Source organism: Haliaeetus albicilla, chromosome 5 (assembly GCF_947461875.1).
Source record: "Haliaeetus albicilla chromosome 5, bHalAlb1.1, whole genome shotgun sequence".
Classification (NCBI taxonomy): Eukaryota; Metazoa; Chordata; class Aves; order Accipitriformes; family Accipitridae; genus Haliaeetus; species Haliaeetus albicilla.
Window position 1 is genome coordinate 3,767,096 of NC_091487.1, and position 23,529 is coordinate 3,790,624.

General features: G+C 57.3%; 1 protein-coding gene and 1 long non-coding RNA gene across 4 annotated transcripts; one reads left to right on the forward strand and one right to left on the reverse strand.

The window, feature by feature from the left end:
- Positions 1-829: 829 nt before the first annotated feature.
- LOC138685304 (uncharacterized) lies at positions 830-2,504 on the reverse strand. The gene is made up of 2 exons (XR_011324546.1): positions 2,184-2,504; positions 830-2,101 (listed from the first exon to the last, which is right to left on the reverse strand). It is a non-coding gene; the product is annotated as an uncharacterized lncRNA (long non-coding RNA).
- Positions 2,505-2,827: 323 nt separating this feature from the next.
- On the forward strand, positions 2,828-21,638 carry FRMD6 (FERM domain containing 6). 3 transcript variants are annotated; one of them, XM_069783070.1, is made up of 14 exons: positions 2,828-2,929; positions 10,635-10,817; positions 11,533-11,623; positions 11,907-12,049; positions 12,759-12,835; positions 13,470-13,656; positions 14,730-14,885; positions 15,666-15,731; positions 15,816-15,884; positions 16,085-16,259; positions 17,247-17,582; positions 17,699-17,824; positions 18,561-18,652; positions 18,772-21,638. In XM_069783070.1, exons 2-14 carry the CDS (start codon positions 10,719-10,721, stop codon positions 19,054-19,056), a joined length of 1,902 nt encoding a protein of 633 aa, XP_069639171.1. In that variant the 5' UTR covers positions 2,828-2,929; positions 10,635-10,718; the 3' UTR covers positions 19,057-21,638. The 3 variants fall into 3 exon arrangements, with proteins under 3 accessions (XP_069639171.1, XP_069639174.1, XP_069639173.1); XM_069783073.1 differs by having other exon boundaries at positions 11,907-11,986; XM_069783072.1 differs by having other exon boundaries at positions 2,911-2,933.
- The last annotated feature ends 1,891 nt before the right edge of the window (positions 21,639-23,529 follow it).

Genomic DNA, 23,529 nt, shown 5'->3' on the forward strand with positions numbered 1-23,529 from the left:
TTTATAGCAACGTGCCGGCTGTTGTGGCTCTGCGCCGGAGTTTCTTTATTTATTTTCTTCCCCTTATGGGCTGAGAAACCATCCCCAGCCCGAGCACAGCCCGTTCACAGTAGCTGGGATTTGTTTTCCCGTCTGGTCCAGGGAAGAATTTCTAAATCTCAGCTGCAGCCAGAGCCCAGGCCCTGATGCCGTGCCAGCCATCGTCAAACAGCAGTGACATCCCTGTCCCCAAACGCACCCCACAAGGCTCACTGGCTGCCCTCCCGAAAGCTGAGCATCGCAGGCGGACGCCAAAGTCCCCGTGCTGTTGGTCCAGGGTAAATTTTCCTAGCAGGACATGCTAAAAATCAGCCGGGTGGATGCTGAGCACCGACAGCAGCACACCATGGGTCGGCACAGCCCCAAGGGAATTTGCAAATGATCCCCTAAAAGCGTCAGCCCTTGGGAAAGGGAGGCGGGTGCTGAGACCCGGATGGATTTAGTTGTTACTCTGTTGCTTTGTTTATAATTTTTATCCCATTAGCAAAATCATAGGGAAACTATGTATGAGATAAGAGAGCTCACCCATTTGTGTGACCATCCCTGCCATTAACAATGCTGTTATTGAAATGCTGGGATGGAAGATACTCGGCTGGCGATAATGCAGGATCGCAGTGAACAGCTGCTATTTCCCGTCCTCTTAATATAAATATATCTAGTGTGAGAAAAATCTGTATATTTTATGTGAATGGTATTTTCAGTCATAACCACAACACCTTTTTTTTTTTTTTTGAGATATGCCTAGCAGTGCAATTAGCTCAGTTAAACCTTGTCCAAAAAAAAAAAAAAAAACCCAAACCAGTTCCATTTATTACATTTTCCATCTGTGTTTCCGCTTCTTGGGACTTCGAGCAAGATTAATTCCAGAATTGTTAAAGAGAAATGTCACCGGAATCTTTGGGCTTTTCCTTTCACAAAGAGGAGAGGCAGACCGGACACTGGCTAACGTCCATCTTTCCAAGCTCTCCCCACGTCGGACCCTGGGGCGGCTCATGGCGAGCGTGGCTTTTCCTGGCGACTCTCCTCCGGCCATGAAAGCGTCTCGCGTCGATACGAGTCACAGCATTTCTCTTAGGCTATATAACAGCATTAGCATACGTGCCATCCACGTACATGTTTATATATCGCCTTGCTGGTATTCAAGAGCTCTTCCTGCTGCTTTATTTAGCCTCTGCGGCAAGGCAGGCGCTGTGTTACTGTATTTTTGTATTACACGAGGCCGGGGGGGTGCAAGCGATGGGGCAGGGGCCGTGCAGGACACGCTCAGCAGGACTGACTCATCCTCAAGCGACGGGGCCGCGTCCCGCTTGTGCCCTTCCCGACCCCTAAAATATTTTACGAGTTGGACTAAATGAGCCGAACGGCAGCTCTGCCACACGCCTGGCCCCTGCCTGGCTATCCCCCTGTGTTATCTGCGGAAGGGGTGTTTCCAGAGTGAATTTTGGGGAAAAAAAGACATTTCTGGCTGGGGTGGTGGTCCCCGCTCAGCCGCGATGCTGGCCGTGCCCTCGGCTGTGGTGACATTCGGCACGGGTGGCTTCGCGGGGACTCAGCACGACACAAGCAGGAGCGAGCTGCCGGGTGGAAACGCTCTCCGAATTTCCCATGGCACGGATAAGAGCACGAGAGCGAGCCCAAAGCCGAGGGTTTTCCAGCCCCGGCTCTGCCGAAAGCCAGGCTGTTTTTTTCCATGAGGAGAGCAGCGCATTGGATTCCCACTGCTGGTACCGCGCACTCGCATAATGTAATTACCCAGCATGATCTGTTGAGCTGCAAACAGATTTCAGAAATGAGTGTCAGAGTATTCGCAGCAGAGCTGCTCTTTATTTAGGTTTGGGAACAAGTGGTTGTTCTCTCCTGGAGTCTCGTAGAGACTGCGGGGGCAGAGCTGGCCTCGCAGGTCATCCCAAAAAATGCCTATAGACACTAAAAAGTGAGGAATAAATAACTACTCCGAAAACAATCTCACCAGATGGCACTTCTGAAGAAGGAGCGGCTCGGAGATGCTTTGCTGCTAATTTATGGTGCCGCCGCTGCTGCTGCTATTCCCGTCCTGGGTCACCTATGGGGAGAGATCAGTGTGTGTTAGGTCCGTGACGTGCGCTGAGTGGCGGCTGGCCCTCGCGGGAATGAGCCCAACTCACCTTTGATCCGGCTGTCGGGACATCAGTGGGGGCTTTGGTGGGAACAGGATTTGGCCCTAATTCTGCTCCTGCCTCGACCCGACTCCTAAGTACCGGCTTAATATGCCAAAGGCAGAGCCGGGGCTGAGGATACTGGGCTGGGTGCAGGGGGTGCTTGGAGTCCCCTCTCCAGGGATGCTGGGGTCCCCACGGGGGACGTGTGCGTCCCTTCCACGGGAGATGCCCACAGCCCCGTCCCGGAGGGTGCTCGGCTCCTCTCCCTGCGTACGTTGGGGTGGGTGTATTCCCCGGGGAGGCGTGGGTCCCCTCCCGGGCAACCCTCAAGATCCCCAGGGGATGCTCAGGTCCGTGTCCCCCCAGGGGAACCCCCCGGTAGCGGGATGGGGATACCCGACCTCCCGCTCCCCCTCGGGGGACCAAACCCTCGGGTCCCCTCGGTGGGACCGAGCTTCTCGGTTCCCTCCGGGGCTCCTCGGCTCCACCTCCCCGGGGGGCTGCCCGGTTTGTTTTTGGTTCCCCCCCCCACCTCCTCCTTCCCCTAACCCGCTCCGGCTGTCCCGGGAACCGCGTTCAGGCGGGAGGCGGTGCCGGTGCCGCTCGGGGCGGTGCGGGGCGGCCCGGGAAGGGGCGGGGGCGGCGGGCTGGGCTGGGCACGGCTCGGCACGGCTCGGCACGGCTCGGCTCGGCTCAGCAAAGCAAGGCAAAGCAAGGCAAAAGGCAAGGCAGCGCGGTCCCCGCAGCCGCAGGTAGGTGCGTGCCCGGCGCCCCGCACCGCTCTCCCGGCTCGGCTCGGCCCGGCTCCCCCGGCCCCTTCCCCGGGACTGCCGCGGGTGGGCCCGGCGTGGGGCCGAGGGCGGTTGCTTGTTGCGCTTGGGGGATGGAGTTGGTGCCGGAGAAGTGCGAGAAGGGGCTCCCGGCTGCAGGAATGCGAGTCATTTCCTCCGCCCGCCCCGCGGGGACGGGAAGGCTGGAAAGAGCGGCCGGACCCTCCGCCTCCCCCCCCCGCGCCGCCACGGCCACGGCCACGGCGGCTGTGCACCCCCCCCCCCCCTCGCCCGTGGGACCCCTTGCTGGTGGGTCACGCTTGCCCACGGGTGCCCTCACCCGCGGGTCACGCTCGCCCGCGGGTCTCCTTAAGCCGTGGGTCGCGCTCACCCTCGCCTGTGGGTCCTCTCGCCTGTGGGTCACGCTCGCCCACGGATCCCCTCGGCCCTGGGTCACGGTCGCCCGCAGGTCCCCTTTGCCTGTAGGACCCCTCGCCCCTAGGTCACGCTCACCCGTATGTCCCCTCACCCGCGGGTCCCGTCACTCGTGGGTCGCACTTGCCGGTGGGTCCCTTTGCCCATGGGCCACACTCACCAGTGGGTCCCCTCATCCATGGGTCCCCTCACCCGTGGGTCCCCTCACCCTTGGGTTCTCTTTGTAAGATCTCTTTTCCATGGGTTGCCTTCACCCATGGGTCCCCTTGCCCGTGGGTTGTGCTTTGCCCATGGGATCCCTCGCCCACGGGTCCCCTCATCTGTTGGTCCCCTCACCCGTTGGTCCTCTTGGCTGTGGGTGGTGCTTGCCCATGGAATCCTTCACCCGTGGGTGCCATCGTCTGTTTGTCCCCTCGCCAGCGGGTCCTCTCATCCATGGATCCTCCTGTTTCTGGGTCGCGGTCACCCGTGGGACCCCGTTGTCCATGGGTGCCCCCACCCGTGGGTCAGCCGTGGGGGTGCCATGGCTCGGGGTGCAAGCTGGTACCTGGTAGCGCCACTAATGGTCTTCTCCATGTTTCCCACTGGGGATGTGAATCCCCGCCAGGTTCTCGAAGGGGCGAGGATAAACCCACGCAGCGCTCAAATTGGCCTTTCACTGACATCGTGCCCTCGTGGCAGCGAGGAAATCAGGCTGAGGTTTCCCAGGACCGTCCTTGGTGTTCCCGTGTCCTTTGACTCGCACGTGGGAGTAAGGCTGTGCCCGGCCCTGCCGTGCCCCCTGCCCCCCGCCACTTTTGCCGTGGCCTTGCAGTCCTGAATCGGCTTTTTTCTGCTCACGGCCGATGTGTTTCTGGTCATGAGGATGTTTGAGGATGTTTTTCTCTCTAAGCCAAACTCTCCTTTTCCAGAGATGCTTCGGCATGGCGCTGATGGAGCCCGGCATGTGGAGCTTTCCTGCTCTGCCTAATTCCCCGGCTGGTTTGTGTCGGTGTTTTTCCATGGGGCTCCGCTCACCCTCTCCAATTCTTGGATAGAGTGGGGTTTAATTCGAGTTCTCTTGCTTGAAAGCAATGTTGTTTAATTTAAAACTCCCAGTCCCGAAGGCGTATTGGGGTTTGGTTATAGGTACTGGCTTTTTACTATCATTTTGTAAAGGGGTTTCTTTTTTTAAACTGGGTTTATTTAGGCTCTTTAAACCCCAAGTCTGTAAGCAATTATTCCATTACATGAAAGTCAGTATGCTGAAAAAGATTAATTCAGACCAGATGTAAAAATAAATGTGAATTTCAAATTAAGATGATGTCAGCTCCCTCCTGCTAAAAAAAAAAGCAGCCTTTGGACTCCAGATGGAGTACACAAATGATGGCGGTGGTTAAAATATCTGCCTGCTTCTTAATTGAGTTTTATGCTTTTTTTTTTTTCCCCTTGTCTGAAAAGTGGGCTTAGGATATTTTTCAAACCCCAAAAAAAAGAAAGAGCTTTTCCCCGTTGCTGCCAGGGCAGGGAAGTTTATGGAGGCTCTGGCGTGGCCGAGGAGCTCTCCCAGCCGGAGAAGCGGAGAGCGCCAGGGGAAGACAAATCCCCCTCTGCCCGCTCCAGGATTAAAAAAAAGTAACTTGGTTTGGCTTCGTTTTGCCGGATCTGGAGCTGGAGGCGAGGATGCCGCAAGACTGCAGCGGGGGCTCTGGATAGCCCAGGCGCGGTTACAGGCGTTTCGGCATAAAATGGAGCTGGTTTTTGGGCTTTCGGCTGTCTGCAGAGCGCTTCGCATCCCTTTTTTTTTTTTTTTTTTTTCCTCCACATGTGCACAAAGCGCCGCACGTTCCCCGGAGCGGGGATGGGTTTGGGCGCTGATCCCACATATGGGAGTGTGCCCAGGAGCAGGATGCTGGGGATGGGGCTTCCGAAAAGCGCTTTCCCCCGGGAGGAAGGGTTTGCCCAGGGCCAGAGCATCTTGGGGTGGGTGAGTGGTTTATGAAATAGGAATGTCCATGGTTTGGAAACTTGGGGCTGTGCTCTCTGCAACGTGGGGATGCGGGATGGTGACTCTGGCCCTTACGGCTGCTTTGTGGTCCAGGGATCCTGCAGCCACCAAATCCCAAGGGATTTACGGATGATGCTGCTGCTAGTGTGGGCTGCAGGCTGCCCATGGAGGGGGGAGCAAAGGCGATGCTTCACGTCCACGTGCATACTTCGGAATGATGCCTGCAGTCCTGGGAGCGGCACCTGAGCTCTGGGAGGTTTGGGCTTGTTGCTGGTAACGCTGGGGGATGGTTCATAAAGCCCCCAGGAACGCGGAGGAGGTGGGGGGGGACAGGATCCGGAGCCAGATGGGGGAGCTGGGATGTTCTGAGCATGATCCCCCCCCTCAACCCAGTCTTGATGCAACTGGATTCTCTTAGCAGATATTGCTCTAATGCCAAAGGCTCGGGGTGAAGTTTTCCGGAAGGAAATAAAATGGAAGGGGCTGGTTCAATAGCAGAAGAGGGAAGAGGAAGAGCAGGCGCCGTCCCTCCCTCGCTGGAGCCTGTGCCAGGCAAAATCCACTTCTGCGTGCATCCTCGGCGGAGGCCGGGCTGTTTTATTTATATTTTAGCACTCCAAAGTAAGGGAACAAAGAGGCCTGGGATGGCTCTGCCATGGGTCGCAGGCGGATGGAAAAAATCAGTGCTTCCAGGCTGGATTCAGCTCTGTGCACGGCAGAAGGATGCGGAGAGGGAGCAGTTTCCCGAGCTGCCGTGGCTCAGCCCGCGTTTCCCCGTGCCCTGATGTGATGTCCTACGGGGCTCGTCCCCAGCGCTCGCTGCCATCGCAGCTGCGACACAAATAGGAGGGGACAGAGGGGCCATTATCCCATTTTGGGGATGATGCACTTGGCTCGGCCCTTTGCGGGTGTCCCCGGGTGTCCCCAGCACCCGCTCTGCCCGTCGCTGTTGTCCCATTGCAGCAGCCAAAGGAGAGGAAGAGGAGGAGGAGGAAGAGGAGGAGTGTTGCAGAGGTGGAGACAGGCCAGCTCCTGGGGGAACCTTCCTTGCAGAGGCTTTTTGGACACCTCCAGTGCTCGAGGGCATGTGCTGGGGCTGGTGGGGCTGGTGGGGCTGGCCCCCGGCTGCCCAGGCTGAGTTTCCAGCATCCAAATAGCTTTTGTGGCAGATGAAGTAATGTAATATTTATAACCGAGTCCTTTTTCCCAGTGAAGGTCTCTTTCATCTGCCTCTCTTCATTAGGAGGAAACTGTTGAGTTCATGAAGAATTGGAGACAACTTTAATTACGGGGCAACCACAAGCAGGAATTAATCTAGCTTTTGGGTTAGTAGAAGCTGCATTAAGTGACGGCCTTAAAACTTGTAATAACAGCTCGCACATACCTGCGCCCTGTGATGTGGGGTAAAACCGACTCTAAACTCTTAAAAACAAGAAATTCCTGCCCTGTGAATTCATCTTCCCATCTTGCTCTGCACTTTGGACTGCCTTTTGCTGCAGGACGGCCCGTGCCTACGTGTGAGTCCCGTGCCGAATTCTTTCCCTCGCCCCTGTTGTGGCTTGGGAGGACTGGAACAAAAGCCTGACGATGGGTTAAATGGCTGATAGGACAGAAATTTAAAAAAATGGATATTTTGGCAAGGGAATTTGGGTGATGAAGAAAGGGGCTGGATCTGTCTGGGGACTGGGGATTGAGGCTGGGTTGAGCGGTGGGCACTGTGATGGTCTGGTGGCTACCACAGGGGTACAAACCTGACCCAAAACCATGGGCGCGGAGACTCAGCCGCTTCTTAGAAATGTAATTAAATCCACGGAGCGGGGAAGAAATGCCGCACATGCAAACCAGCCTCGCTCCGTGTGCACAGAAGCTGCGCTCTTGCTTCTTTGGAAGAAAAGCCCACCTCAGCCAGCAAGTTCAAGCGATGTTAAATCCCCAGCCCTCAAATGGCATCCAAATTTATATTTCCTACAAGAGCCTGGCACACTGCTCCGGCACCTCCGTCTGAACCGGGCCCAGCCTCTGCCTGCCCTCGGCCGTGTTTGCAAGACCCCGTGCTGAATAAATCCCCCGCCGAGTCAGCAGCGACGGCCCGAGCTGCTTTTCCAAGCCGCGCCAGCCGGCAGGTTTATTGCGTGATGTTTTCTTTACAGCAGAGCTTTGCGACGGGGTTTATCCCGTGGCGTTGGTACGAGGGAGGGAGACGATATTCCAGCAGCCTGGGCTGAAAAACATGGCAGATCGAAGAATTTTCTCTGCGTAGCCCCGGAGTTACAAGGTGCATAAGGGGTTTGCAATGCCTTCCTATGGAGTTTTAATGCTCTTTTCCCTACAGCAGGGAAAAACGTGGCTGGAAGACCTGGATCTCCCGGCGCTGTGGAGGCTGATCCGTGCCCGAGTCCTCATTCCCAGTGTTTTTTCCAGCTGGCTTTGCTCTCTCTGGATGGAAAACCCCTTGCAAAACTGCCCGCGGTGGAGGTTCCCGCTCGGGCTGTGGGGTGACCGGTGTCATCTCCCTCCCCGCAGCGTGGTATTCCAGGGGGGCTCTCCCTGCAATCCAGGCTCTTTCCAGCTCGGAGCCGGGCATATTCACGCCTCGTGTCGGCGCTTGCGCTGCAGCAGAAGTGACTCGGTGAGGGCAGCGGCACGGGGTCCCGGGGAATCAAAGCTGACATTGTAGGAATGAGCAGCAGATGCTCGGAAAGAATTTGCCGGCGTCTGGCCGAGGCTGCTGGAGGCACATCACCCTGGAAAGGGCTTTTTGTGCCCACTTGCTAAATCTACCCCGGCTCCAGCTCGCAGAGGGCTGGCAGAGCCCCAGGGAAAGCTCTTGGAGCTGAGGGGGGGTCTCGCAAAGTCGCTGGCCACCCCTACAGTGCCCTATGCGGTCGTCTGATGGGGCGTTATCATTCAGCAGCAGGATCTGAAGCATTTTCTATACAAATACCAAAATATATGGGGTTTTTTGTCCTCCCGTGTTCTCCTTGCTCTTGGAGGTAGGGTCCTGCAGAGCTGCTTCTGGGGGAGATGGTTTTCTTTGGCTCCCGCGGTGCCGTCCCCACCGAGCCGCATGATGCCCGTGCTCCGCTGTTGCCAGCTCGTGGGTTTTAATCCCCGATGCTCAGGGACCAATTCAGGCTGCAGGAGGAGGGGTAAATATATTGACTGGCCTGGGGACGAGTGGCCCCAGGATGCCAAGAGCAGCGCGGTGCCATGGGGAAGCTCTCCCGGGGGCGACACAGGCTGTATGGTGGGGCCTGATGCCTGGCCCCTGCCTGGTTTTTAAAGGCAATTTGGAGGCAGTGAGGTGATGAGCTGCGACACCGGGGTTTTTGCCAGTGCCCTGAAGACTTGGTTTCATTTCCAAGTGTTTTTAAGAAGGTGTTTTCCTCGGGGATCCTGCTACGAGCAAGGCTTGGTGCAGAGGCTGTGGCGGAGGGGGGACCCATTCCTGACCGGCTGCTCCGGGCTCGTTCCCGTGGCAGGGATGCTGATGCTGCGGTGCTGGCGGCAGAGAATAACCCCCTGGTGATGGGTTTACCAATAAATCAGGGGTGGTTTGTGCCTGTGGCTGTAGTTCTGAGCTGGCTGTAGCCCACGGGGCTGTGGTGGGAAGATGCTCCGGTGCACCCGTTGGAGCTGCAGGAGAGTTTTGGGTGGGAGCGGGGTGCGGAGGGTGCTGGAGGGTGTCCCGGGGCATGGCTGCTTTGCCGGGGATACGGCACCCTCCCTGCCACGGCCCGCGCAAGTCGCTTCACGCCCAGCCCCGCGTCGGTGCACGAGAGCTGCCGGGCACCCGGCCGGGACGAGGACGTTTGCCAAATACCTTCAGCCCCGTTTTGTTCACCGCTGTGATTTTTAATGAACCTTGAAACCAATCCATCGGCTGCACTGTTTGCTCCCAGTTGGGATCAATCATGTCTGGGCACGGCCGCGATGCACAGATGCGACGCACAGATGCGACGCACAGATGCGACGTGTGGCCACGACGCATGGATGCAATGCACAGCCACAATGTGCGGCCACAATGCATGGCCACAATGCACAAATGCAATGCATGGTCACAAGGCACGGGCACAACGCATAAATAGATTGCGCAGGTGAAATGCGTGGCCACGATGCGCAACCACAATGCACAAATGCAATGCACGGGTGCAATACATGGCCATGATGCACAGCTGCAATGCACAGCTGCAATGCATGGCCACAATGCACCGTCACAATGCATGGCTGCAATGCATGGCCGTGATGCACTGCCACAATGCATGGATGCAATGCACAGCCACGCTGCACAGTTGCGCGGGGCCTCAGTGCTGCAAACCCAGAGTGACATGGGGAGAGAGCATCACCTCTGGATTTCCCAACTTCTGCAAAACCCCAGTAACTACCTAACACAAAGTCACCTCCGGGTGCTTTTTTTCCCTGCTGTACAAATATGCAAGTTAAACTGTTTTGGAAGCCAAAGGCATTTTCATGTCGACCAAAGCAAATATTTGGTGAAGAGGGAGACGCTATACTGTATAAATCTATGGGTTAGAAAAACGGTGAACTAGTTTAGAGTTTAAAGATCCTTGCTCATGGTGTCATGTGTGCATTGTGTCCCTGGGGATGGTCATGGGGTAAAAAGTGCTTAAGGAATATTTGCCCTTGAAAAGAAGAATTGCCTGGGGTTAGCACTAGGACGGATTCACCCGCTCAGCCCCGGATTCACCTGCTCGGCCCCAGTACGGTACAGATTTAGGCGAACACTGGGAAATGTCAAGAAACAGCGATTCCCACCTGCAAATCACTGTTAGCGCTTGGGTTATTTTATTTAACCCCTGTAAAGAGCTGGAGCTGGGGGGAATGATGCCGAAAGGGATGCGGGGGTCCTGCCGCAGGACCCCGCACCGGCCCCTCGCCTTTTTGCTGCCGGCAGCAAAACCTGCCGCGCCGCTCCTCTCCGGCAGAGCCGGGTTTGTTCCCAGCAGATAGACTTTTATGTTTTTTTAATTATGCCAGGAAAGCCTTTCCTGAGGTTTTTCTGAATCCGAGCCGGGAGAATAAAACTGCTGGGTCAGGTTTTTTGGGCTCGGCTGCGATCCCGCGTTGCCCTAACCGCGGCGCCGGGGTTGGGATTGCGGGGTGGCCGTGGTGGGGTGCGCTCGGGGGTTTTGGGGGACAACCTGCTTCTGGGGGGACACGGTGGTGGGTGGGAAGGATGCCCGCGTTGGGCTGCGGGAAGCCGAGGGTGCCATGCACGGGGCTCAGCCCCTCTCTTGCCCGCAGGGATGGTGCCCGCGGGGACCGAGGCCGCCCCGGCCCGCCGGTGAGGTGCCTGCCGCCCGCCCCGAGCCCCGAGCCCGGACCACGATGAACAAACTGACCTTCCACAACAACAGAGTCATGCAGGACCGCCGCAGCGTTTGCATCTTCCTCCCCAACGACGACTCCCTCAACATCATCATCAATGTAAGGCAGCACGGGGGGGCCAGGGAAACCCCCTGAGCACCGACGTTTTCATCACACCCGGGGGCTTGCAAGCTCCGGTTTTGCTTCTGGTTTTTCTTTTGAGCCTGCCTGCTTCTCGCCCTGCCGGAGAAATGCACACGAGTTATTCCCCCTGAAGGCTGCGGCAGCGTTTTACGCTCTCCTGCTGCTTCTTGACTCGAGGCGCTGCTGGCAGCACCGTGATTTTCGGCGGGTGACCTGCTGCGTGCCATCCCACGGGGCGGCATCCGTTGCGGATGGCAATTCAGCCTCTTGTACCCCAGGGAATAAACAGGAGGGGGTTTGGCTCTGGTTCGGATGTAGTATTGAACGTGAAATTCCCCCACTTTTTAATTTTTTTAATTCAACACCACCCAATATTCTGGTTTCTGCCCCCAAAACCATCTCCCTGGCGCCGGGCTGGTTGCAGCGAGGTCTCCACCACCGCCTGCTGCTCTCGAGCTGCCCCGTGGTCTCCGTGCGTCCCATCCCCAGGACAGCTGTGGTCCCGCACCCCAGGGTGGGAGCCTGCTTTTGGGGACTTCCACATTGTCCCTATGGAAAAATAAGCCCCATAGCCCAGCCTGTCACCCCCCAGTCCTGCTCGGGGACCCGGCGGGGGGGTTCGGTGCCGCCTGCCCGGCTCAGCCGGGCACAGATGCAGCAGGGACCACGTGTGGGGTTTTTTTTTTTGCAGGTGAAGATTTTGTGCCACGAGTTACTGGTGCAGGTGTGTGACCTCCTGAGGCTGAAGGACTGTCACCTCTTCGGGCTCAGCGTCATCCAGAGTAAGTCAGGGGCTCACGCCGTGGGTTCAGTGCCCGTGGCCGGTCCAGCCCGATGCCGTCCCGGCTCGGCACGATGCCACCGCGTCGGGGCTGCGTGTTTGCCCAAAGGTGGGTGCCAACTTACCCAGCCCTTTGGTGGCCTCTCATTTAGGTGATGAGGAGGTTATGGACCCCCACACCAACACCACCCGCCGATGGGTCGGGGGGGGCCAGGGCAGGGCTTTGGTGGGATGCAGGGGACACGCCGGGGGGGGGATGCTGATGCCACCTCTGTCCCACCCAGACAATGAGCACGTGTACATGGACCTGGCCCAGAAACTCTACAAGTACTGCCCCAAGGAGTGGAAGAAGGAGGCCAGCAAGGTCAGCGGTGAGGTCTTGCATGGAGAGCTGACGGCAGTAAGGCCACCTCTGTCCCCATCGCAGGTCACTTCCAGGACACGGGAACGCAGCCGAGGGGCGAGGCGGTGGGGGGGGGCACTTGGCTGTTAGGCAGCGTGGGGTGGGGAGGGTGGGCGTGCAAAATTAATAAAACCCGGATGATGCTTGATGGCTGTCACCCCGAGTGCCACCGTGCACAACCAGCTGGGGACGCGTCCTCCACGCTCCCCACCCCGGGGCTGTGATATTTTTTTTTTCTCCCATATTTCTTTATACTTCAGCAGAATTTTTAAGGTGGCTCTTTCTTCCAGTTTCTAAAATTCGAGCATTTGGGGTTTTTTCCCCCCAAAACACCTTTTTATTATTTCAATGCAATGTGCCAAGGGGGTTGGCGTGAAGGGTCCCGTGCTGGCGCTGCTTTGGCACCCGGTACAGGGACTGGTGGGTGACGGGCTGGGGAGGGGTGGGAGAGGGACAGCGGCGGTGGGGGGGCTACAGCCTCCCTGGGGGGTCTCGAACCCAGCTGCCTACTTCTTTAAATCCAAATCCCCTTCGTGTTTCAGCATATTGGGGGGAAAAATAGGTGTCAAACTGTAATTCGGGAAAAACTGTGGTCGGTGTTAGTGAGTGAACTCTTCCCTGTGGGGGGCAAGGGGGTGGCCGTGACGGACCTGGCCCCAGGTGAGCGGAGATGAAGGGCTGGGGCGTGATGCTCGGGTCTCCGCAGGAGCCCTGAAAATTTCCTCCGTTCCAGGGGATCGACCAGTTTGGCCCCCCGATGATCATCCATTTCCGAGTGCAGTACTACGTGGAAAACGGCAGGCTGATCAGGTAGGATTCACCCACCCGTCCCCACGGCAGTGGGCACCCACCCAGGGCAAACGGCTGGCAGGGGAGCACCCCAGGGTGCCCCTGGCTCGGGTACCCCTCGTTGGGGCCGCGCAGCTTTGGGATGCTGCGGGGTGCTGCTCGCGCACCCAAAAACTCGTCCTTTCTGTTGGGGCTGGGTGGCAGGGGCAGGTGGGGACACCGCTCCCAGCCAGCGGTGACAAAGCCTTTTGGGGGACTGGGGCCATCGCGTTTAGGATTTTGTCACAGCTTAACCCGCGGCACAGCCTGATTTTAATTCACGCCTGTACCTGTGGCTGGATGGGAGCTTCAGGTCCTGTTTCAGGGAAAAAAATAAAAAACGTTTTTAGGGTCTTGGGTGCATGGGGACACGGTGGCACCTGCAGCCAGGCAGGGCTGCTTTCGGGGGGGTTATTCTGGCTGTGGGAGGTCTGGAAATTTCAGCACAGAAAAGGGAGCAAACAACTCAGCGCCCAGTGCTCTTTTTTTTTTATCGAAGAGCGTCGCACCGGGAGGAAGGTGCCAGAGCCGTCTCCCACCCCGTGGTCTCGGTCGTGGGTGGGTGGGTGTCCCGCTGGCTCCCTTCTCCTCCCCTCTCTCCTCTGCTCTCCCGCAGCGACCGGACGGCGCGCTACTACTACTACTGGCACCTGCGGAAGCAAGTGCTGCACTCGCAGTGCGTGCTGCGCGAGGAGGCTTATTTCCTCCTCACCGCCTTCGCCCTCCAAGCCGACCTGGGCGACTTTAAGCGCAACAAACACTACGGGAAGTACTTTGAGCCCGAAGCCTATTTCCCCGCCTGGGTAAGTGTGCTGTGATGGGGTCCCCGCTCCTAAGCTCGTGGGAACGCTCACGAGGCTGCTGATGCTGGGCTGCTCGGAGGCTTCCCGAGCGGCCGGCGTTCCTGCTGCCTTCCTATCTCTGGCTTAGTCCCGGTTATTAATAACCTCCGACAACTGCGGGGCTGCAAATAGCTGCGGGCAGGGAGGGTTGGGGTCGGTGTGGTGGCTGGGGTAGCTCGTACCGCTGGTGGGGATTGCCCTGTGTGCTGCAGGGATGCTCAGGGAGGTTTCTCCGCGTGCTACGTGCCATCACGGCATCACCCTACCGTCATCGGGTGCAGGCTTTGCAGCCCTTTGGGAAGCGGTGTCCTCCGTGCTGGCGGCGGCCGTGGGTGTAAGCAGCTTCTGGGACAGTCCTGGAGGGAAACTGAGGCAGGGCATGGGGTGACACACAGCCCCAGGTCACCTCCGACCGGCAGGCAGAGCTGGGCGCTGGGGTGATGCCATCCTGATGACTTTGCGCAGGAGCGGAGTAGGGAGCGGTCCCGTGTGGCACGGCAGGGACACCCCTTCCCGCAGCAAGGACATGGCACCAGCCTCTGCAGGGTACCCAAAACCAAGTCCGTTTATTACCAGACGGGTAAATATTAGAGAGGAGCGGCAAGGGGCTGCGCAGCCACGTCTGATGTGCCTTTGGAGCCCAAACAGCTGAACCTCCCCCGTGGTTCCCCGCAGCCGGGGCTGCCAGCAGATGCTGGGAAGGGGAAGATTAGTAATAAAGTTGTGGGCACCGTTGCCCACTTTATGTGCTTTCTGGGTTTTGCCCTGGCACGGGTAACACCGGAGGTGTGAGCTCCACGGGACGGGCACGCCAAGCAAAGCTCTACTTCCCAGTGGGAAATCCTGCTGGCAATGAGAAGTTGTTGGCCACTGTATTTATTTTATTTTAACTTGCAGCTCTAAAATGGAGCATCTTGCTCCTATTTCCCTTTTCCCTGGAAATCACCGCTGGCCGGGAGCGCCGGGGCTGGCAACCGGCCCCAAGCAAGCACGGAGCAGCTCCCCTGGATGAGCTTCTCTTCTTCTCCATACAGGTCGTTGCAAAGAGGGGCAAGGACTACATCCTGAAGCACGTTCCAAACATGCACAAGGATCAGTTCGCCCTGACGGCCTCCGAAGCCCATCTCAAGTACATCAAGGAGGCCGTCCGGCTGGACGACGTAGCTGTGCACTACTACAGGTTGTACAAGGTGAGCCCCGGCTGCGAGCCCAGGCTCGGTTTCAGACTTGGGGTTGCTTTTTATTGAAAGAAGCAACTGCCAAGCAATTTCTAAGGTATTTTGGGAAGAGCGGCGTTTGAATTGGCACTCGCCGGCTGGAGCGGAGCGGTCTCGAGGGCAGGGCTTTGCTCCCAGAGGCAGGGAGATGCAGCTTTTTATAGTCCTACCATTTTCTAGAAGTTACGGAGAGGTGAGAGGTTTGCCGGCGTGCGAGGAGGCAGCCGCAAGGTTTCTGGGATCTTATTTTTTAGTATCTTCTCCCTAAGAAATGCATGCTGGGTTTTTCTCCCAGCAAAGAGGTTGGTTTGCTGCAGGCAGGATGGGCTGCCCCACCGTCAGCAGCTCTGTGCCGGTGCGGGAGCAGGTTGGGCTCAAGCGTAAAAGTGCCCCAGGTCTGTTTCTGAAGGTCCTTCCAAGTTTTCTGAGGTTAAATTGTTCATCCAGACCCTTAAGCCAGGGTGTTTCTGGGCGGTGAGGGGGGTGGCAGGTGCCTGGGGGTGAGACCAGGGGGGATGTTTGAGGATGTGACCGGGTGGTGTGCATGCCTTGTTAATTAAACAGTTGGACTCGATGATCTTAAGGGTCTTTTTCAACATAAATGATTCTATGATTAACGTGGCACCTACCGCACGTGGCTACACGGGAGATGGGGTGACTACAGGAGGGTACCTGGGCTGGGAGGGGTGCAGATTTACCCACTTCATACTGCAAATACTGTATTTAAAACCATCTAATTTTTGTCCCCTTTAGGACAAAAGGGAGGTAGATGCCTCCCTGACGCTGGGGCTGACGACGCGGGGCATCCAGATCTTCCAGGTAGGCGGCTGAGCAAGGACAACCGCTCGGCTCCCTGCCCACGGCCGGCATCCTCAGCTGGAACTGGCCCTTCTCTTTTTGCAGAACTTGGACGAAGAAAAGCAGCTCCTCTACGACTTCCCCTGGACGAACGTGGGGAAACTGGTGTTCGTGGTGAGTCCCACCATCCCCAGGCAGAGCATCTCTGCCCCCGTCGCTCCTGGGCTCTGGTTTGGGCATGGGGTGTTGTTGCACAGACCTCAAGCGGGGCAATTGCAGGCTCGGGGGGATTAATAATTGGGCTGTAGCAGGACCGGGCAAGAATTAGAGTATTTTTCTTTCCGGGGCTGATGTTCCCCCCCTCTCCCACGTAGGGTAAGAAGTTTGAGATCCTGCCAGACGGGCTGCCCTCGGCCAGAAAACTCATTTACTACACGGGCTGCCCGCTGCGCTCCCGTCACCTCCTGCAGCTGCTCAGCAGCAGCCACCGGCTCTACATGAACCTGCAGCCCGTCCTGCGCCAGGTCCGCAAGCTGGAGGAGAACGAGGGTAGGTGACCCCCCCCTCAGGGCGCAAATCCCACCGGTGCTGGGCTCCCACCCGGCTTTTCTGCCCGTACCAAGTGCCTGGTCCTTGCGGCAGCCCCCGTGGCTGGGAGCATGTCGGGGGGGGTGGCTGTCCCCATGTCCCCCCTGGACCGTGCTGGGCTGGGTGCTCGCAGAACAACCCCCCCCGGCTGCTTAGGGATGGGCACAAGCCCTGCTGCGGTCCCTGATGGCCCAGTTCCTCCCAGTGCCTCAGTGCAGGCCTTCCCAGTGCACCGCATCCCATCTCCAAGCTCAGAAAGCCCTTGTGCAAACATAAGATCTTCCTCCTCATCTTCCTCTTTCCCCTCCTCCTTTTCCTCCTTCTCCTCCTTCTCTTCTTCCTCCTCCTTGTCCTCCTCCTCTTCTTCCTTCTCCCCCTCTTCTTCCTCCTCCTCTTTTTTTTCTCCTATTTTTTCCTTCTCCTCCTCTTCTCCTTCTCCTCCTTCTCCTCTTCCTCCTCCTTGTCCTCCTCTTCTTTCTTCTCTTCCCCTTCTTCCTCCTCTTCCTCTCCTTCCTCCTCCTCTTTTTTCTCCTCTTTTTTCCTCCTCCTCCTCCTTGTCCTCCTCCTCTTCTTCCTTCTCTTCCCCTTCTTCCTCCTCCCCCTCTCCTTCCTCCTCTTTTTTTCTCTTCTTTTTCCTCTTCCATCTCTTCTTTCTCCTCCTTGTCCTCCTCTTCCTCTTCTTCCTCCTCCTCCTTCTCCTCTGCTTCCTCTTCCTCCTCCTCCTCCTTTGGAGGGATGGCACAGAGCACACCGAATTTGAGGCTCCCCACCCCACGTCCCCATCCCCAGATGCCACCGGGACAGGGCTGGCTCCTGGTGTGCCACCCAAACCGGGCTCAGGGTGGCCCTGGGTGCTCGGTGTCGGGGGGGGGGGGGGGCAGGGCACCCCAGGGGGTTGGCGGGGGGGGCAGGCTGCCTCGTGCCGACGGCGTGCCGCTGGCCTGGCAGAGAAGAAGCAGTACCGCGAGTCCTACATCAGCGACACCCTGGACCTGGACATGGAGCAGCTGGAGAAGCGCTCGCGGGCCAGCGGCAGCAGCGCGGGCAGCATCCGGCACAAGCGCCTCTCCCGGCACTCCACCGCCAGCCACAGCAGCTCCCATACCTCCGGCATCGAGACCGACCCCAAACCCAGGGAGATGGGGCCCGAGGACGCCTTCTCGGGCGCCGGCGCCCACCGCAAGCTGAAGACCTGCAGCTCCATGACCAGCCACGGCAGCTCCCACACCTCCGGAGTGGAGAGCGGTGGGAAGGACCGGCTGGAGGAGGATTCCCAGGATGATGGTGAGATAACCAGCTAAGCGTGGGCTTTCCAGCTTGGGTCTCCCCAGGTCATTGGGGTTGGAGGGTGCTCTGAAGGCGCGCCTCGATGACTCGTCCCGCCTCTTCCTCGCCTGCAGAAATCGAGATGCTGGTGGATGACCCCCGGGAGCTGGAGCAGGCTGGCGAGATGGAGGTGAGCCCCGACATGTGCGTCTACATCACGGAGGACATGCTGCTGTCGCGCAAGTTCAACGGGCACTCGGGTAAGGCGGCGGATGCTTTTTATTTCCAATTCCCCAATGCAAGTCACACCTTCGGTGGTCAGCAGAGCAAAATTAGCCCGAGGCGTCCATTTGGGACACCAGAAAAAGCCATTCGCCTGATCGGTCAAAGGAGAGATGGGGTAAATTTGGTGAAACTATAAAAAGAAGGGGTTGCCCAGGAAAGGTGCAGGTTTTGCTCGGAGCAGGACTGATGCTCCGTGCAGCTGCCCTGTGGCACAGAGGGCTGTGCCCAGGCACGCCAGGTTATTTGGAGATACCAGGGGATGATGGCAGGAGCTGCCCACGGGCAATGGACGTAATTTTAGGGATGTTCTCAATTGCTGGCCCCTGCTCTCCTTTTCATGACAACCCCTTGCTTGTTCCCATGAGCATGGGTGCTGTTATCACATGTGTGAGCCTGGCTTCTCTGGAGCTGTGCCTGCACCCAGAGAGTCACCCACATTTCCACCTCCATACTGGGTGCTACTAGGAGGTCTCTGGGGTGCCAGGCTCCCTGGGGATGGCTTTGGATGCCATTTTGGTGCAAATTTGGGATGCTTTGTGGGTAAAGCTGGTTGCAAGCGGAGCCATTGGGGTGAAGGCACCCCATCGAGCCGAGGGTGCCTTCGCCCCAGAGGAAGGGCAAGCCGGCAAGGGCAGCGGGCACGGATCCCAAGAGAGCTGGGAAGCCTCGAAATAACCTTCACACCCTCCTCTTCCTCTCTCCTCCGCGCAGGGCTTATCGTGAAGGAGATCAGCTCCTCCACCTCCAGCTCCTCGGAGACGGTGGTGAAGCTGCGAGGGCAGAGCACCGACTCCTTACCCCAGGTATGTGGTGCCGGTGGAGCTTTGGTGAAACCCAAAATCCTGCCGGCACCGGGGGTTTGGGTTTCCCCGACCCCCTTGGCTTCCCGGCAGGTCCTGAGCCTCCTCTTTGCTTTGCCCAGACAACGTGCAGGAAACCGAAGACGTCGACGGACCGGCACAGCCTGAGCCTGGATGACATTCGGCTCTACCAGAAGGACTTCTTACAGTTGGCCAACCTCTGCCAGGATACAGCCCAGAGCTACACCTTTGGCTGTGCCCATGGGCTGGAGGAGGAAGGGCTCTACTGCAACGGCTGCTTGGCCCAGCAGTGCATCAACATCCAGGAGACCTTCCCCGTCAAAAGAACCAGCAAATACTTCTCCTTGGATCTCACCCATGACGAAGTCCCCGAGTTTGTCGTCTGAGCGCTGGCGGGGGGTGGCAGGACCGGCTGCCCGCTCTCGGGAAGGCTGGGGCTCCCTGCCCAGCATCGGGGGCCGTCGATGCCGCCTTCCCCCCCACCCCGCAGCGATTCCCTGGAAAACCGAGGTCGTGGAAACCATTGCACTCGGAGGATCACCCCGACGGCGGGCGGGATGGAGACCCCCGGGCACGGCGGAGTCCTGCCGGCGGTCCTCCAAGCATCCTTTCTCCTCCAGATGAGTTAGTGCCAAACACAAGTTGTCTTATTTCGACTGCGAGAAGCGCGACTCGTCAGAGCTAGCAGAAGCCAACTCGTGTTTTCTCATTGCCTCGTGGCGAGGTGACCTCTTCTCCTCCTTGCCCCCATCCTCAGCGCTGCCGGCGGCTCCGGCAGCGGCTCGGTGGCAACTGACGCCGGAGAGAAAAGTGCCAGACTGTTGTGTTCAAGTCAAGCCAAAGAAATGTAAATACCCTAAAGGCCAGTATGGGAAGAGAGAATTAAGCAATAACCAGCCGGGGATCTCCAGGCACAGGTGATGTACCGTGGAGGAAGGCCAGCAGCTGCTGGGGCAGAGCATCAACCCAGTTCATCCAAAAAACCCACGTGCTGGAGGTCAGGCCAGAGCGACCCAAAACCAAAAAAAAAAAAACCCCACCCAAGAAAAACAAAAGCAAAGGAGAATGGAAAGGAATAGGTCATCTGTAAGGATATTGCAATAATGCATCCCAAACTTTGGATATATAGAGATTACATATATAAATATATCGAGGTATGTATGTTTATATATGTCTGGATCTTATAGACCCATTCGTGTTTTACTTCTGCTCTAAAATACCTTTTATACAAAGGATCTGCCTCTCTTCTTTAATGAACCATATAAACAATCATATTTTTTTCTAAGCACTAAGGTGAGAAAACAGACTTTCCTCTCAAGAAGAATATGTATGCAACTGCGTTGTAAGTGTGGCTCTTCCCGGTGCAGTCTCCGTTGTATTTTACCAAGGCTTTTCATGCGTCTTTAAGTCTCTTACAGTTTGAATAGTTCTGCTAAAGGATGATGGTGATGTGCTAGAAAAACCCAAGAGCGGCTTCTGAGTGTGTCCTAGGGAAGCCAGCCTGCCCAGGTGTAACATTTACCATCGGTACCGGAGGGTAAAGCATTACAGCAGCTAATATTCACAGCACAATGCCTTTTTAGTCGGTATTTTTAATTAGAGTTTAGCTATTGACAGCCAAAGTTTTGCCATATTTTGATATACCACCTTTTTTTAACTGGAAACTTTTCTTAAAAAAAAAAATTATTATTTTATAAATAAGCACAATCTTATTTTTATAAGAAATGTTGGGGAAGGAAGCCGAGAAGAGGGAACTGGTACCAAAAGAAAAGGAGCATAGCTATTGGCACAGTGCAAAAAAAACCTCAGTCTTATTGCGATATGGGAGCTGGTAGGGGAGAGCATCGGGCACTGCCGTGGCTCTGCGCTGCGGGACCGTGGCACCGGCACAGCGTGTCCCCAACCCAGAGCTTGGTCTTGCCTGGCACGAGGGCCTGGCGACGCTGGATATTATGGGAAAATAATGTAGGTAGCCAAACGCTGGCAGGGTGAGCAGGAGGCTGGTGGTCCCTAAAACCTCTCTTTATCTCCCCTAAAGCCACCCAGCACAGCTGGGGGGATGCTGCCCGGCGGCTCAGGGCTATGTGCCCCGCTTTGGTTTCGGGGGGACCCCAGCAAACACCCCAAAAGCCTCTTTTGTGGGCACCGCACCCCAGGCTGGGATGCCGGCGTTTGCTAGCAGCAGCCCCACCGCAGACCCCCATCCGCGGGGTTTGCTGTGTGCCGGGGGATCGGTGCGTGCACCAGCAACGTGGGTCTGCCACGGGCTGGTACAGGCAGGAAAATCCCCTAAATTCATCCCAAGTCTCTTTTTTTCCCCCTCTGCTGCGAGGCAGCGGGGCTGCAGCACCCAGATGGGGGGGGTCCTGCTGGCACCCCATCCGCCGGTGAGCCCCGGGGTTCCTCCGTGGGACCCTCACCCTGCTACTCTGCAGAAACACGTAGTTGGAGGGAGCAAAAGGGTAACTGGTGTAAAGAAATGCATTTCTTGGCCCCCCCCCAGCCCATTATCCTGCAACCGAACCCGAACCGCAACAGCCCAGCCGGGCTCAGAGCAATGGTGGGGGCTGCGATGGAGCTCACCCCTGGGCAAGCGGGAGCAGAGCTGGGGGAGCCGACGGGGCCGAGCCGGGAAGCGGGGGGACACAGAGGTGCCATTTATTCCGCAGGTGGCTGGGGCGGCCGCGCGGGTCCCGGGGGGGACGGGGTGGCCGTACCCGCCTGCCCTTCGTGCCGCTCCCCCTGCAATAATGAGCTATCTGTCTGCACGAACGAAATAGTCCTTTCTGTGAAAGGATCCTCCCGTCGGGGCGATGGGAGAGCCAGTGACTGCGTTGCAAAAGAAAAACGCAAGGAAAAACTATACAAAAAAAACCCCGCAGCGAAATTATTTTGTACCAATGAAGTTTGTTGTGTGCCTTTTGCGGTACGGCTGGAAATGACAATAAAGTGACAGTTGTTTGCATTACTTTGACTCTTGGTGAATTTAAAATGCTCCCAGGCTTAAGTGAGTGATGAAACGCTTATGAATTTAATGAACACATCTTACATTTATTGTGCTCTCTGCTCCAGCATCGTTCGGCTCCGGAGAACAGGTTAGGGCAACTCCTGCCTCGGGCGGAGGAATGGATGGACTGATCCTTTCAATCCTGTTTTTTGGTGATTTCTATGAAAGTGGCATCCAGTTCCAGCGCCCAGGCTGCCGAGCAAGGCACGATTTGCTTTTTTCCTAATGATCCCCCCCCCCAAAAAATGCTCCCCTGTTTCCAAAGCAGCGAAGCCCAGCACAGGCATCACCCCTTAGCCTGGGTAGGTGACGGTGACAGGAGGGCCCTGGGACATGGGGACCGCAGTGGGCTGGGGGGGCCGTAGCCTGTTGCCAGGCTGGGGCCAGGGGCTGCCAGGCAGCGGTCACCAGTGTGATGAGTGAAGCCGTTCTCTGCCTGCCACACTCCATCCCTTTAATCCCTCTATTCTCCCTCTTCCTCTGCTTGGAGCGGGCTCCGCTTGGGGAGGGTGGGATGGATATTTAGGGGCAGCACCTGGGTGAGTTTCCCCAAAGGAGGAAGCTCCACCATGTTAGTTAAAGATGTGACCTCGAGCAGGATCCTGCCCGAGAGCCCGGGACAGCGTCCAGCCTCAGGCAGAGTGCAGGGATGCTGGCAGAGCTGCCGCCTCCGAGAGAGAGCTCCTCTCGAGATGCCCAGTGAGGATTTCCCGAGGCCTCGCTCTCTGCAAGCATGTGGGCAGGGGAGGCTCTTCATTTTCTCTTCCCTGAGTCCATGTTTTTGGATGAAGCGTGTGGATTCTCCAGTGTCTGATAGAGGATTGGTGCTGCAGCCTTCCCCCTTTCCAACACCCAGGGCCACCTTCCCATCTCCCATGCCGCTAGCGCTAATTAAACTCCTCAGAACATAATTAGCCAGCTCTTTTCTTCTTGATATTGCCAGGTTTGCTGAGCCTGGCACCTATTTCCTCCAGCCAAGGCTGTGGTTATCAGTACCTCACACAACAGCTTTCCGCCATCCCCCAGGAGCCCGGGACATCCCTGGGATCTGCAGTGGAGCCTCCCTGCCTTTGCCATCCATCCCTCTTCCAAATGCCCTGGTAGAGGGATGGGGATGGAGACGTGAGGCTGCACACCTCTGGCGTTGGGGTATCCCCTCTGCCCCCCTTCCCCAGCACCCTCGGCATCCGCGGCGCAGGGGTGCCAGGGAGCATCCTGTGCCATTTCTACAGGCTCCGAAAATAATGGCACGTTACCGGCAATTTCCTTTTGTCCTCTAAAAATAGCCCTTCCTCTTCAGCAAGGCGGGCGCTGACCGTGGGTCTTGGTGCCTAATTGCTAATTACTGCTAACGCCGGCCGTTTTGGGGGCAGCTAATTGCCTTACGCAGGAGGGAGCGAGCGACTTCTGGGTAGTGGGGGGCTGCATTGTCTGCTACTAAGTGTAGCCTCCAGATTTCATCCTTGGCCTATAAAAACCCCTGTATTTTCCTAAAACCAGACGTCGAACGGTTTTTTGCACGAGCCTGCGGAGCGAGCCAGCCCTGCCGTCCAGGGGGGAGAGGGAGGGGGCTCTCCCCTCCCCGTAGGCTGTGTTTAGCAAAGACCAGTACGTCCAGCTATACTTTTAAATTAATCCCCCTCCATTTGAAGGCATTTGATGGCTTGGCTTCCATTGCTCCTTCATCTCGCTGTGGGAGAGGTCCCCAGGGGGGGAAAGGTCCTCCAGTTCCCATCCCGGCGTGTCCCCAGGCAGCCTTGCACCCACGCTGGCCTTTTCCCTGGGATGCTCCCTGGTGCTGGCAGCTCTTCTGCTGCTCTGCGTTACCATTTCACGATTTTAAGCTCTCACA